Source organism: Megalobrama amblycephala, linkage group LG23, assembly GCF_018812025.1.
Source record: "Megalobrama amblycephala isolate DHTTF-2021 linkage group LG23, ASM1881202v1, whole genome shotgun sequence".
NCBI classification, from domain to species: domain Eukaryota; kingdom Metazoa; phylum Chordata; class Actinopteri; order Cypriniformes; family Xenocyprididae; genus Megalobrama; species Megalobrama amblycephala.
In genome coordinates, this window is record NC_063066.1 from 14032022 (window position 1) to 14048611 (window position 16590).

General features: G+C 37.8%; 1 protein-coding gene across 9 annotated transcripts in view; it reads left to right on the top strand.

Moving 5' to 3' along the window:
* Positions 1-16590, top strand: part of diaph2 (diaphanous-related formin 2) — a 441980-nt gene that overhangs the window by 16807 nt on the left and 408583 nt on the right. For 8 of the 9 annotated variants that reach the window (XM_048176558.1, XM_048176565.1, XM_048176564.1 and 5 more), the window contains exons 3-5: positions 5258-5290; positions 6444-6620; positions 13327-13431. In XM_048176558.1, coding sequence (XP_048032515.1) covers positions 5258-5290; positions 6444-6620; positions 13327-13431 — 315 coding nt within the window. The remainder of the gene's footprint in view (positions 1-5257; positions 5291-6443; positions 6621-13326; positions 13432-16590) is intronic. The other variant, XM_048176560.1, reaches the window with a different exon arrangement.

Consider the following 16590-nt stretch of genomic DNA (forward strand, 5'->3'; position numbering starts at 1 on the left):
TTATTACTGATAATTGATTAATGACCATTGTATATAAGATTGTATAATTTACATATAATTTATACATATTCATATTATTAAAATAAATGAAAAATAAAGCTAAAATCAATAGTTTTAAATGATACAAGTGAATGTAGGCATCACATCATTATAATTTACAGTATATTTGAGATTTGCTAATATATATCTAATATGGAATTATACAAATTTAAAATCTATCAGCTGATAATTCATGTGATGACGATATATTGTGCACCACAGGTAAGGTGGTGTTTCTTAGTGGCAACAGCAATTTGATGTTCAGTAAATAATTAAAATTATAATTTATAATAGATGGCGTATTTAATTTGAAATGAATTAAATGATCTTGTCAGGGACAGTCCTTTCACCAGGTTGAATGGTGTAGTTTTGACATAAGATTGTATGTTATGTTTATTAAATTGTCACCAATCCTTAAATCATTTTGCATTTATTTTTAAAACGCTTCAACATCATTTGTGCCGTGTTGCTGATCCTTTGTCTCTATAAGTGATTTATTCATTTGGCATGTGCTATTACCATTGTCTATCTTCCCATCAGTCTATTGTTTGGCATCCTGTTGGCCTGTAGTCTCACTCTCTGGGCAAATACAACCAACAGTCAGTGTTGATTCTAGTAGGTAGTGGTCTAAGCTCTTTTGAGCACTCCATAGTACAAGAACAGTGCTGATATTTAATCTAGAATTTTCTGGGCTTTAATATACTGCAGGATTATCTGCATCATCAAGGTTTATGACCAGTTAGTAAACCATTCTTTCTAATATCTCGTTCTAGCTGTGTGAAATCTATCCTGATATTTGTGAACATCTATTAGAGGGTTTGACACTCTCTTTCCAGCTCTGTGTTTAATTAAAACATCCCCGTGTGAACAGTGTGAACGAGAGGAGTCGTTGGCCTCTGAATGCTCCATTCTCGAGACGAAGTGACTGCAAGTTGCCAAGAACTGTTAGGTTCAAGCGATCCATTGTTTGACTACAATTAAGACCAATTAAAATAACCAGATTTCCCTGAAATCATTTGCAACAGATTTTTGTTGCTATCCTCATCCTCTCTGGTTGTTTTCCCAATGTAAGAATGGCCAACAAAGCAGATGGTGTCAGCTAGAAGCTACTTTCTCCTTTCAAAAATTTTGGACATGTATAAAGCTGTTCAATGCCTTTAATGGCTTTTGTAAAACATCGGTTGACCAACTGTATGTTTTGATTGGTGTGTGCCACCTAGTGGAGGAACACATAATAGCACCATTTGCACTTCTGCTGTCAAGTAGTCCATATATTTAGGGCTCTCTAACCCAAACTAGGCTGTTTTCTTCTCTGAAGTGTTTCCAAATAGCTAACTTAAGAGTTTACTTAGGTCAACACATTACAGAACTACTTGTGCAACTGCAATTTATGTCGCTGTTTATGTAGGTGCTGGGGGCTGCATTAATTATGCTATTGTGGGGGTTTGGGAGTTTTCTGTAATGAATAAAGCTTTATTTTGATAAAGAATTTAATAAAGTTCTGTTGCCCTGAAGGAGTGTCGTTAAATCATAATGCAATATTTGGCCCTGTTGACTGTCTGATGTGTTGTCGAGCTGCAATATTAATGACCAGCCCTAGAGTCGAAACACAATTATGCAAAGTTGTTAAATGGTTTTTAATTAGATTTGAAGATTTTAATTACTTTCAATAACAAATGCACATCCGTGTTATACAGGGCCTTACACTATGAAGCCACTGCAGGCAGTTGGATCTGTAATACAATAATCCCTGTACAGTCATTATTATTTAAACAATATCTTTCCATGAAAGTCTTTGCTGACAAGTTTGGTTTGGGCTTTAAACCGACCTCTTTATGACCCTTTTAAAGCACTAAACATTCTTTGTTAATAAAGGTTAGTGCATTGTAATGGATGATCCACTCTCTTGACACACCTCCATTCAGATCCCAACTGTTGCAAAAGCCGTGTGCAGCCTGCAGCCCTGGGGCAGTGCTGTAATGGCTGGGTAAACGCAGGACCGGGGGGCTGAGAGATTAACAGTAGAGCTAGGAAACCTGCGGGAAGTTCTGCTTTATGGCAGCTTCTCCGCAGAGCTCTGCTCGTTAACACTCATCTCGCTCTGCATGGCATATGGAGACCCATCTCTCCCCCTGCGTGCTCCATCTCATAAACGGCTATCCCTGCTGTAGCCAAAAAGATAAAGCACATCTGTTAGGCAGTGAGTGAAGGCAAGGAGGAGAAGTGTTTTGTTTTTTGTGTGTTTTTGGGGTCAATACAGTCAGAATGATCAGGTTTAAAAATGTACCTAATGGGATGCTTCATGAAGAGCAGAACTCGCGGTGAGATTCAGCACTCCCTGCTGCATAGACCAGCACGTGTTGAGTTTTGGATGCTGATAACCAGCATGGGATGGCAATGTTTTGGTGTCGCTGTCGAGTTGATTGATTAGCTCAACCAGCAAGACTACTTTGGTCCACCATCTTTACCAGAAAAGCCACAGTACTATTCTCTTTTTAGTGTTTTAAAGAAAACTCTGCACTAGCTCGTTCTTTTCTAAATGAATAAATGAATATCTAAGTTAATAAATGTTAAAAAGCAGTTGAGGCAATAAAGGGATAGTTTACACAAAAATGAAAATTGTCATCATTTACTTACCCTTCTGTGGAACACAAAAATATATTTGGGAAAATTGTCTGTGTATTTTCACACAATGATATAAAATGATATATAATATTTTGTGCCTGAAGAAGAAAACGTTGTAAAATTGTAGGTAAAACAGGTTTTGAATGACATGAGGGTGAGTACGAATTTTCATTTGGCTGAACTATCCCATAAACATTTTTTTTAAATCAACATATATTTGAGGTTACAATATACAGAAGCATATAAGAGAAAGGGTATATTTTATGTGGTGTGATTGGTCATCCATCTCTTGGAAGTTTTCTCTGATTTTAATCACCTTTGAGCCTTCTCTAGTTTGTTTTAATGGTCTTGCAGTGTGACAAATTAATTTATATACCAATATTCTATGTTGTCTTTCTGTTAATATTAAATTTGCATGCATAGTGATTAAAATAATTAGTGAAATGCTGCTTAGAATTGTTTTGATAATGAACCGCAAGAAGAATATTCTGGTTTAGCTGGTTGGTGAAAGCTGGACGGTCTTATTTTGGAAAGTCAGTCTTTTTAATTCAGCATCTTAGTAATCCATCTCATAGCTCAAATGAAAACCTTTTTAAAACAATAGATTTTTTTTAAATAAATAAAATAAAAGCAACAAAAAGCAAAAATATGATAGTAATGCACTGGGATGCCATGCTTAATTGTCTTAACTTATTTGGTCAGCTCATGACATTATTTTGGAATCTGCAATCGTATTAAAGGTGCAATATGTAATATTTCTGTCCACTAGAGGTTGCTAGAGGCCTATTCAAAACAAAGGCATAACTTGATGACCAAGTTTGAGCGCGGAATCTTGGGACATGTGGTCTTCACCTCAACAGCCGGTGGAAAAGAATTGGGAAAGGACTCAGGAAGAAATCATGTTCATGGATGCGATTATTAACGTTACTGTAGTATGAAGCAGAGCAGGACCGAGTGTTGTGGAAGCTGAACGAGGCCGCTGGAGCGATTGCACAACACATGCCGCGAGCAGCGGAACTTTTATTATGCCACAGTCGGCGCCGTTTCCGCTTTTCCAGTCATGAGCATGAGGTAACACTGCTCTGTTTAACATATTAGATACATTTGAGTGTGTTGAAAATGTTATAACATTACTCTGTGTGTTTGCTCGGTGGCTGCTGTGAGACACTTGTTGCACACTGCAGTAAGCTACATCGTCTTTGGTGTTTCCATGGTTTCTACAAAATAATACCGAAAACTGAGGGTAACGCGAGTATGACGCAATTGAAAGGCGACTCCTTACATGTCCCAGAGCCTTGGTTAAAATTGCAATTTTCTCACGATTTATAAATAGTTGAAAACATTTGGGATATTGTAAGTACTCAAGTGATCAAAATATATAACACTGGCCTAGTGGTTTTTGCATATTTTACTGCAAAATTCTTACATATTGCACCTTTAAATATTTGGATTGATGTAAATTTGCGTAAATATTGCGTCATTATTAATGTTGTCAGGTATAGCACAACTGATATTCATCAGGTGGTGCAACCATTATTAACCATAAATTCTTGATTTAAATCAACAAATAATAGGTCAAAGTGAACAAATGGCTGAAAACCAGATTGTGAGTAGTTATTGTATTGAATACATTTACTGGTATACTTGTATGATTAATTTTTCTGGCTTTTAAAAGGAAAATCGGATGCAAAAGATACTAAATACCTGGCCACTAGAATGCAATAATCATAAATTAATATTAATAAAATACACAACCACAAAATAATAATGTGCACTGTAGATGTTGTAAAGGTTACTTTGCTAAGATTTCATTATTAATAAAATTGGAATATATATATATTTCAAATATTTGGTTGTACCACCTGACAAAAAAGAAAAGAAAAAGAAAAAAAAAGAATTTAAACACTTTGAAATGTTAATTAACAATTAAAACTTGTTTAAACTCAAAAATATGCATTCCATCAATTTTGAAAGATTAAAAAAAATAACTTTTTTGAGGCTTTATTTATCATCGACCCAAATGTAGTCAGTCATTCTATTAGTCGGATTGTTCATCTTGAGGAGAGAGCACATGGAGCTGAAAGGAGAGCGACTAGGACCAAAGATCCTTGGCAAGCTTTTGCTATTTCCTCTAATCATTTTTCTCCGAGTGGTCCGTCTCCATTTCCTGTATTGTCTCTGCTGTGACACAGGGCAGAATGTGTCTGTTTATAGTTAGTCTTGCTCATTAAAGCTTTATTCTGCTCTTTTACTTTTGAAAGCCGGTTGATGTGAAGCGATATCTTTAAAAGAATTCATCTTCATTAGTCCTGCTGTCATGTAAACAAATACTTGTTTATGGTGTAAATGAAAGGACTCCACTACATGTAACAGAGTTTAGTTTATGTCTGTTTAAATTATTTAAGTTACTCATGCAGATTTATACCAGCAGCGGGTTTGACTCCCCAAGCTGCAGTTGGTTGTTTGCTTATGATCTCATAAGCTGTTTTTGCATAAATCTGTCATTTATTGCATGTGGTTATGGGTTCTCCCTTGCACAAAGACACAGCAGTGTTTTCATTTGCCCTCACTTGTTGTCCCTTCCCTTCAACAGAACATACACATAAAAACATTGGCTGATGACATGGTAAGGTGTCTGTTTCTTTTATTTTGTGTGTCTTTCTTTTTCTCTTATGTTTTGTTCTTTTTCTCATCTTCACCACGACTCGGCATTGTTAAAGTGAAGTGATCGACAGAGAGAGATCAAAGACAAAAAGCAAAGCAAAACTGTTTTTTTTTTTTATCATCCTGTCATCAGGTCTGTCGTAATCAATCAGTCTAAAGTTCACTCCAGGTCAGCAAGCTGGAGTTCAAGCAGACACATGGCAACTTGATGCAATCATTCATGATAAGTTTCCAGACCTTGTCTTCAGTTTGACTTTGGTCTCTCCTTGAACACTTGCATTTTACAACAGAGTGTGTTTGGTTCTTTTATTTCATTCATTTTGATTTCATCCATATATGCATGTTCCCTCTGTGTTTTCAATGACAGACTAACAGTGACTGGTGCATGATTTGATTTCACTCTCTCTGAGCCAGTAACCCATGACTGGAAAGCTGGCAGAAGCCGCTCGCATCTCTTTCTAATTAGATAGAAACCTAAAACACGTCATAGTCACGTCTTGCTGTCTAATGTAGTTCAGAATGCTGTGTGTGACATTGTCTCTGTATTCATTATGAATGTAAAGTGAACATGAACAAGTGGAAAGATGACACAGGTAATATCAGCCCTGTGCTTTTAAAAGTACAGCTTGGAAAGTTGAAGTAACAAGAGAGCAGGTGAGTTAATTGTGTAGCCTTGAACTTCAAACCGTATTTTAAAACTTTCTAATAAGTAACCAAATAGTTTTGTATTAACTTAAAAAGACCCCCATGAAATCAAAACAACGTCTTTACTGTCACTTTTGATCACTTTAATGCATTCTTTCTGATATATATATACATATACATATATATATAAAGACCCCACATTTTTTAACTGTAGTAGTGTATATGCATTTAAAATTTACATGATCTCCTCTAGGGAAAAATGAACAACAGTAATGATGACTGTTGCACTTAACAGATTTTTGTCCAATCTCCTAAATTTCCTGTTTTAATAGGAAATACATTCAGAAAACTGATCTCACATGGATTTTACATGGTCATAAAAGTTCGCATTTCCGCTGTTAGATATATGTGCTGTGTTTATTTGTTCTGACATATGCACAAGTTATTTACTTAGTTATTTGTCTCTCCAGCGTGACAGAATCACCAGTTTTCGAAAGCAAGGCACGAAGAAGGAGAAGCTTCTTATCCAGCACCCCACAGACCCCATCTCCACCCAGACCGAGCTGCCTGTGCCCCAGCCTTTCTTCGACGAGCGCTCCATGAACCTGTCAGAGAAAGAGATCGTCGACTTGTTTGAGAAGATGATGGTGAGTTTGTTTTCTCACCCTGTGATCTGCACTGTGCCTCAGGCACTGTATGACCTCAGACGCCCTATATCACTGATACATATCAAAGCATAGAGCTCATGTTAAGGGTGTCAATTAGGCTATCAAACCTAGTTTTCTCTGTGACATTTTACCTCTCACACACTTTGCCAGCAGCATAAAAGCTTAAGTTTAAAACTTGGTTGTTGTTCAACTAAGTTGCTCAGATCAACTTTTTAGTTGCCTAGCAATAAATATTCAATTAACGTGTCCACCAAAGACTTCTTAGGCAGCTGAAAAAATGCCTGGTGCTCTTCGGAAAACAGCCAGCTAGGGCTCTTTGGAAGAGCAGTGTTTTTCCAGCTGATACGCTTTGGTTGATATGATTTGGAATATCCAAGACAGTAAAGTGCTACTAGTATCTCATTTTGAAGAATATTACTACATATAAAATGGCAGTAAGCATCAATATTAACTTCTAGTCATTGTACAAGTAGAATGTTTGGTTGGTGTAGAATTTGTCCCGCCCCTCCTCCACAGTGATCGGATGGCTGGGTAAAAAGTGACAGCGACGAGTGCTGCATTGGGTAACAAAGTTGAACAGTTTTAAAAAAAAAAAGGGCAAACAAGCTCATGAAATATTATGGTACATAGACATAAGGCAGTGTCATGCCTAAAAGAACACACAACTTTCGAATGTTTTAGGCACCGTTTACATGTTGTAGGTAGCAGGTGTTAATTCCCTTCATAACAAATTACGTTGGTCTCTTTCGTGCTTGAAAAAACAATAACACACAGAATTATGCAGAGTATCCTCATAAGAGCAGGCTTAAATGAGTTAAATAGCATCTTAAAAGACCTTAAAGAGTTAAGAAAATTAGATGCGTCAGATTTGCGTCATGTTCGGCAGCGGGAGGTCTTAAAGTCACAGCAGCCTAATAAACCAGTTGCTGTGATGTCATTAATGTTAATCAAAGAACAAAATTGTAGCTTTAATAAGTATTAATCTATATTTCATTTATAATTTATGCAGTGAAGACTGTAGTGTTTGATAACTTTATCACTTTCACTTTCTGTATATTTCCTACCTGCTAGACAGGTAGGAATGCCACAGGTAAATATGGCGTTTATTACATAATGAGTTTATGTGAAGGTTGTTTTAATTAAAAATGTAATTAAAAAGCCAAATAAATGTTGAAATTGATAGCTTTTAGTTATACTGTAGTGTTGAATGTCGGTAATTAATGTTTTAAAAAAATCTATTTCATAGAGACATCAGTACCATTATTAGTATTCATTCATAAAAATAGTTAAATTATACTGTCTTTAAATTGTTTCCACAATAATTAGAGTAACTGTCAAAATATAAAAAGAGTAACTGTCAAAATATTACTGTATAAAAATATAAACTTTGGGCCCTATTATACACCCTGCACAATGCGGCGCCAGGTGCGACGCAAGTGTTTTTTGCTAGTTTCGCAGTTATTGTTTTCACGTCCTGTGTCATGTTGTTTAAATAGCAAACACATTTGCGTCCATTTGTGCGCCCATGGGCGTGCTGGTCTGAAAACGAGGTGTGTTCATGTGCATCTTTGGCGCATTACTATTTTGAGGCAACTGAAAGAGACCGTGCCATTGACCAACTGAAACCTGGTCTAAAGTCAATGGCGCATTATTTGTTTTGTTATTTAAAGAGTGTGTTAGTAATATGCGCCTATAGGCGGGTGCACAATGCGCATACACTCGGCTTATTACGCACATCAGCACAAAAATGGCAAATATTACAAATAAAAGGATTACTATGTAAAAGATTATTATTGTGTGCATAAAGAGAAAATGCTTTGGTGGAATCCGGCTCGTCCCGTAGATGGTCTGCTCGTGCGCTTTTAAAGGGAATGGGTGACGAGACTCTGATTGGTTTATTGCACGTTACGTCAAAAACACACCGAATACTCATTAAGAGAATAGGGACAACCCTTTTAGACCATGCGTCGGGCATGCCGACCAATTTTCCCGTTGTTAACCTAGCAAAAGTGGATTCGGACAATCCCTAAGTGCACTTGCGCCGTGTGCTTTAGACCATGTGCTTAGATCGTTAAAATAGGGCCCCTTATATTTCCTCATCTCTCTTCTGCTGTCAATCACGAGTGGAGAATGGGACTTGAGAGGTTTACGCTCTCTGCCGACAGGTTGCATTAACTCGGCGTTGGCTTGGCTTGACACTTGTTCGTTTTCCCCTCTGGGAGAGAATATACATTAGCTACCATGCTTTTATATGCATGACTCTTCTGGCTAATTCTGTCATGAAGTGTGATATGTTGACAGCTGTCAATAGAGCATCCGCCACATAGGATAGAACAAGCTACTGTTACAGATGGGGAGAAGCAGTGCATTATTGTCTAAGCAGTTTTATTTTACTCACAGTTAAGGCTGAATGCAGTCTTCACCCTACCTGTGAAGTCCCTGCTCTGTTTATCTGTACAGAGACACACATCTCTTCAATCCCCAAGACACCAAAATCGACAGGGCTGCTGCATACACAGGCCTCAATTGAACTCGCGCTTGTTTTGGCCTAGACAAGTCAAATAACAAAATCTGGCTGTAGAACAATGGAAGGATTATTTCTCAGACAGAGCTCTCCCCAACCTGTGTCTGTCACAGCAGAGTCTGTCTGTGATGCTTTTTTATTATTTGACCGTTTCTGTGGATTCATTGTCTGTAGATGGGAAACTGCCAATTTTGCAGCACCTGAGAAGAGCAGCTTTTCAGTGCCAATTTTATGTACTCTAAACTGCCTTCTAGGCTCAACTGTGAATTGTACACCTCATTATGTAGATACCACATTGATAACTGACCTGTACTTGCTTCAAAGACACTTGAAAGATTACTGGACTCCCCACAATCAAAATTCTTTGATTTTTCAAAAGAGGCAGCATTTATGGTGGGAAATGGACTGCTTAACGTGTGGTGGTCAGCAGCTCGGTTTTGTTCTGTGAGATGCTTGCAGTGACGTTCCATTGATATTTCTTTTTGCTTTCTAGTTGGTATAACAGAGACAATCAAAGACAAATTACATATACTTGAAATAGTATGGTATGCTGGCCATTTTTTTTCTCTTTTATTAAGGAAACATTTAGTAATAGTGAATGCATCATTCAAAGGTTTGGAATAAAAACAGTAATATTGTGAAATATTATTACAATTTAAAATAAAGTTTTTATATTCATTTTAAAATTTATTCCTGTGATGGCAAAGCTTCAAAGCTCAAATAACATTTCCCATTATCAATGTTGAAAACAGTTGTGCAGCTTATTATTTTTTTCAAACCTTGATACATTTTTTCAGGGTTCCTTAATGAATCGAAACTTCAAAAGAACAGCTTTTATTTGAATTAGATATTTTTTTTTGTGACATTGTAAATGTTTTTGTCACTTTTGACAAATTACGTCAAATGTATCCTTGCTGAATAAAAGCATTAATTTAAAAAAAAAAAAAAATCCAAACTTTTAAATGCTACAGAATACTGTATTTTTTTTTCTTTCTTTGTGGAACAGAACAAGAAATTGAAAAAGTTTTTTTTTTTTTTTTTTGTAAGACTCAAAACGGACAAAATGAAGTTTGAATTTTTTTAAGTGATATATGGAGTAAATTTAGGTCATCATTAATAAAATTGTTAAAAAAATATTGCACATTTCGACACATTGCATCAGGTTTGACATCAAACATTGGTTCTCTTGGTTTTATTTTTCGAGTAAAATTATTTTAATGTTGACGGCAGAACATATAGCTGAACAGCATCCCCAAGTGTCTAATTTTGCATTCACCTTATTTTCCGTTGATGTTATTGAACTTAGGAGGATAGTGTGGTCTTAGGGCTTTAAAATGTAAGACCTATGCCTGTCTTCCTCCTTTTTTCAAATGTACTGTGTCCTGTCATGTGTAGAACTGAGTCATGCAGCACATTTTCTGTAATCGCCTTGCATTCTCTGACATGGTGGGCTATAATCAGTTTTGTTCATTTGTTTCAAATGTTTGCGCCAATCTTTCATCTGCCAGAGACACTTGGCCTTCCATATTTCTTCATTGCGTTAGTAACTGCCTGTCACTCACATAACCTCTCAATTGCTGTTTTTGTTCTCCAGATAGCGAAACATTAAACCTAGGCTTCAATTTGCTGCTTGACAAGCCAGGCAGGTTTACAGGTTGCATGGAACGGAATTGGCTTTTTTTTGCATTGAAAGCATAATAATCATAACGAAGCAATTGAGGGAAAATGCTTTGCTCTTCCAGCTGCCATTGACATTGAGATTATAGATCAGCTAGTCTATTGGTCTCCATATAGGAAAGATTCATGAGCCACAAAACTAAAGCACATCCAATCTAATATATGGAACTGTGGGAGATCTTTCATACTCCTGTTTCTCTCCGTGGCGCACACATATATCGATTCACATCATCAGTGTTAAGGCTAAATTTGAGGTCGTTCTTCAATATACAAACGTTAAAGTATTGACCAAATGCAAATAAATAACCCCCCCCCCCCCCCCAACTCACACACAAACACACTCGCACTTTAATGCCGGTGGGCAGATCTCTGAGATTGCAGTGCAGCGAATGGAAGAAAAATAAGGATGCACTAATGTGGTTGGTCATCAAAGGGCTCTGGTAAACAGAGGAGCTCTTCGACAAATGAAAGCCCCATCTCTTTGATGAACAGGGTCAGTGGCCATGGCACTAAGCATATGATATGCTCGCCTTAATGTGCGCACGACGAGAGAGATAGAGCCAGCGTTGCCTGTCCTTGCCATTGTGCGTGCATGCGCGCAGCTGGACCCAAGGCCTGATAAAAATGCACAGCGGTAAATCCTTTCATGAGCCGGGTGACGGCATGTTAAGACACGGGTGAGGGCTCTTAACGCGCCTCTCGTGCTGAGAAACAGCACTGGCAGGATGTGACATGCCAGCTCCTCCAGTTTGCATCATCATTCAGTCAACCACTGCTAGTCCTCCTGCACCATTAATATTAAGACCGAGAGAGAGGCGCCTTGTCCGAAGAAGGACTCTAGGATTGATGAGGTCAGACCGTTACCCCTGCAGATGCAATCACCCCCCCCCCAAACTACTCTTCATCCTCCCTCTCTAAACTATACTCTGGCAGCATTCAGTCAACTCACTCAGATGCCGTTTCTCCATTCTTTTTCAATGTCTAGCAGGCTTGGGGGATGTCCAACATACTTTTGCCTTCTGTGCGTGTTCTTCAGCTATTTAGCAAATGTAGCCAGGTGCACTTAAATATCAATCGCAGGATAATTGTGTCAATCCTGTTCCGAGATTGAAGGAGAAATATCTTCTCCTTGAACTTCGCTGGATTCTCAAAAGTACATTTGGCTTATTTTGATGTATGGCACTTTAACTAATAAGCGTTCTTCCGGCTGTCCTTACTTTCCTAAGCGGATTGCTTCGATTTTGGTGAATTCCTCAGAATCCCGCTGCAAAATAACCCAATTGACCAAGATCAAACATGAAAAATTATGCCTTTGTTCCTCTAGGGGACTTGGCCACTCTCCACAACATTTTAAAGTGAAAGACAGATCTACTGATCTTCCATTTCCCTGGAACCCCTTCTCATTGCCCTTGGGGGATCAAACTGTCATTCCTTACACACTGTATTCTTTTAGTTTTAATGGTCTGTATTGGTAACTGCATTGTTTCTATGGATGATGTTATGAAGTTTCCCCAGCACTGAGATTAATAGGGCTTCAAGTTAAGAGTATGAAGCAACTGGTCTCACATTGCAGCTGAAGAGGGAAAAAAAGGTACTTATTTATACCTTTGCATTAGCAGATCCGGATGCTTTCGTAAAAGGATTCAATTATGCCAGCCCTGGCCTTTGATTTAATAATTCCAAGCTTTGAGGACATAATTAATCATGATGGGTAAATCATGCTGGAGAGCGGGAACAGGATTAAGGAGCCAATTAAGATGCCACATCAACAGGGCTCACTGATTCATTAAAGGCCTTGTTTTACGTGAGGGGAAAGGAGAGACATAGTGGTTTGATTTAAAACTGTTGAAATGTTCATCTTTGAAAAGATGTCCTTCCCTTTATTATTAATTCAATGGATGTGCTGTTAGCAACATGTAGCAAACACCCAGAGTCACAGATTTCAAATTTGACATCTCTCTCTCTTTTAAAATAAGTGTTAGATTCAATTTTAAAAAAATAAAATAAAAAGCTTAATGAAAAGATGTACAAGTAGCTTTGAAATCAACAACCCTCACCCTTTCCTCCTTGAGTATTGTCATTGTCATTTTTTCTTCTTTGTGGACACCCACACATTCATTGGTCTCGTTTGAAAGCAAAGAACACACAGTCCCTTTTCTCTTCACCAGAGGGCAGCATGGTTCCATATAAATGCATCCTGGGTGTATTTCAGGAGAAAGACTCTTTGTTGCACATATGACATCTCCTTGACTTGTCATGGAATTGATAAACATATATCAAGGATTCAGCACTCAATCTAACCTTGGTTCTATAGAACAGTGTCCTTACTGTGGTCATGAATGTGCAGTGAGAACAAATTTCAGATTTAAATTAATTTAAAATATATTACATTTATGTTTTTAATGTTTATTTAGTTTATTAATTTAATATATGCAATATGTATTGTAATATATATAAAATATATATTTTTTTATGTGTCTACAGGAGGACATGAACCTGAACGAAGAGCGTAAGGCCCCCTTGCGAGGAAAGGACCTGAGCACCAAACGGGAGATGGTTGTCCAGTACATTTCTGCCACGGCCAAATCTGTAAGTGCACCACGACACTGGGGCGGCTGGTCTTAGAAAGAGAGAGAAACAGACAGAGGAGAGAGTGGGGATGAATCACATGACGAGACACTACGGAATAATGAGCTTAACCTGATCTGCTTTCTGCCTCTCTTGCTAAAGCCCCAAATCTTTGATTGCCGCCTCCTTTAGCTCTTTTATTTATTATTTATTCTGATTTATTTATTTTGTATTTTTCTCCTCTCACTTTTTTTTTTTTTTTTTTCCTGGGTGCTTATCAGGCTGCTTTTGTTGTATTGCACTTTCCAAAAGCTTCATATTGCCGGGGATCAAGTTTTCATTAGAATTTGGTACGCATCACTGTCTCTGCTCGGTAAGCTGAAACATGGCTCTTTCATCACCGTAGATGAATAAAGGCTGGAACGCCACTGCCTCACGGGGTAATCCAAGGCTTTTGGGGCGAATTCTCTTCATTCCCTTTATGAAGTAGTTCCTGCCGAGGTTACACTCCACGTAAACACTACGTTCCCCTCGCTCGCTCCGTAGGCGGCTCCTTTGGCCAGCCTTCAGCGTCCGTTTTCATTAGCTTTCCTCTCGGCTATGATAATTAACCAGCATTATTAATAATGATGATAATCAGAGATGATTGAATTCTGCAGCAGGCTCATTGTCAGCCCTGTGAGCCTCACATATTAGTATTGTAGTCTCAAAGTAGGAAGGGGAGAGGGGGTTTCTGTCTCTGTGCACCCCTGTAGCCCTCTCAGCACCACCAGAGGCACTCACCAGCAGCATGTCACTGTGGAGGCTGAACACAGCGCTCTGACAAGCAAAGAGGAGGTTGGGAACGTGTGCTCTCCATTCTAGGGAAGAGATGTGCTTTTATGTGATAAGAGATGTTTAACACAGGCACAACACACTTTTCCCTGTAATGCTCAACTTTAGCACCCAGAGATCTGCTCCTACTCCTCCTCTTTTAAACATTCAACTCAAGCTACTAACCATGCTGCATACCATATCTGCATACTGCCGATTTTGTGGGAGTAGCGCAAATATTCAGCCTTGTACAAATTATATTACTGATTTTTTGTTTTGTTTTTTATTTATTGTTAATTATGACGCAATTAATGTAACTTCAAGCCACTGGAAAAATTCTCCTCTCTGATTATTTAAAAAGTGCCCTTGTCTTTTATAGACATTTGCCTATTAGTCAAACAGTGTTTATGCCTCTTTCTGCTGAAAAAACTATTTAAGTCAACATGAACCAGAATATGTGTCCATTTAATTCTGTAATGTGATGTGTTTCTGAGTGAAATAGAAAAAAAGGGCTGTAGAAGTGTGCTTTTATTCATTTAAATCTTTTTACATCATGAAAAAAAGTGGTTGGAGGGGGTTGAAAAAGGTTATGTTAATTAAATGTGAGAATTGTTATTCAGGGTTCCTGCAGATATCATGAATTATAAAATTGTGTATTTTTTATAAGCATAAAAATACAATTTCTGTGTTTATTTTTTCTACTTGTACTCATCTTGGTTCATTGGCCACAAATTGTCTTAGACATTAATAGATTAATTTATAGAGTGGGAATGTTGGAAAGTTTACAAAGGCAAACTTTTATTATTATTATTTTTCAAATAAAGTGTACTCATAAATTGCACAGAATAAGACCTGGAACACGTATTGAGAAAGTAAATGGGTTCATTTTGATATTTTGATTCCATGTTGACTTTAACAAAGTTCTAAAATTTTACAGCTGTTGGAAGCATGCGATGGCAGGATTTTTTTTTTTTTTTTTTTTGCGTCGTGTTTTTCACTTGACTAATTTGTAGCTCAAACCTTCACATTCTGTTCCCTCTCAGAATCGCTACTATGAATGCAATTTCTTTGTATATCGAATAGCTACTGAGGGTGTTTTTAAAGTTGTGAGTTGCATGGACTAATGCTGACATGAACACACTGACACACGTCCAGAGAAAGTCTCTCCTGTGCTGTCTGTCTCTGACTGCACTGGGTCAATGTCCTCTCTTTGGTTGGCGAGTGGGAGTAATTAAGTGGTGGTCTGATGGTAGAGGAGGCCCGTGGTCTCCGCTTGAGCCGCTGCAGGTGTAATTTAGCAGGGGTGAGCGAGGCCAAGAGCAGACAGCATGGAGACGGCCTCTGCACACCTCCGCATTAATAACCCAAACCCGTCTAAATAAAAGAAGGGAGAGCAGAGTCCATCCATCCCACTTAATCTGCTGCTATCTCCCCGAGTGTGCCGATCTGCCTACAGTAGATTGTGTTTCAGCACACAGCTTTACAGAGTAAATATTAGTGGGAAAACAAACCCATCCGATCCACTCCTGTCGCAGCCTGCCTGCCTGTCTGTCTGTGTGCTTCAGACTCCCACAGCTCCTGCCTGGCAGGAGGGCAGAGCAATGAAATAAAAGAAAGACGGAACAATAGAGAAGATTCACACCAGCGTTGTCTGTCCTCTTTGATAGCTCAGATATTATTGCTTGTGTGACAGAAACTTACAGCTCCCATGGTTCACAGCTCCTTTTATTATTTACAGCCAACACCTTTTCCCTTGCAACACATTTATGCATGCTTTCATTATATTATATGGTCACACCTTTTTTTTTGTTTGTTCACACTGAACAATTTTGAACAGCTATTTGCCAAAGAAAAGTAATGTATAAAATGCATATTTATTGCTTTAATCATTAAGTCCTTGTCATGTGTTGTGTTATTTACATTTTATTAACATTTTTGGAGATTTTCTTCACTTGAGTCCTTCAGCATGCACAGCTAAGAGCTCTCACCACACTTTCCAGGCGGTCTCAGTATGAGGCTTTTAAATGACTGCCACCACCACAATAATGTCTTATTAAGAGAAAGCACCTTTTAAATATACAGCTCTGCTTAAGTATATACACACTACTCCCAAAAAACAAAATCTTTTTTAGATAATACAAAAAACTTATTTTTAGTACTCCCGTCATAAAGCTGTTTGATATGACAGAGGTTTACCTATATTCCATAAAAATAATATTTGTCTTTTTTTTTTTTTTTAATGCTAAACATCTTCATTTTGCTGGGGATATGTAACCTGAGCGTAACTGTAAGCCACATACAATGCAAACCAATGATGCCTCGCCACTCTGAGGATGTCCTTAACCATTAACTTTTCATGAAATGCTT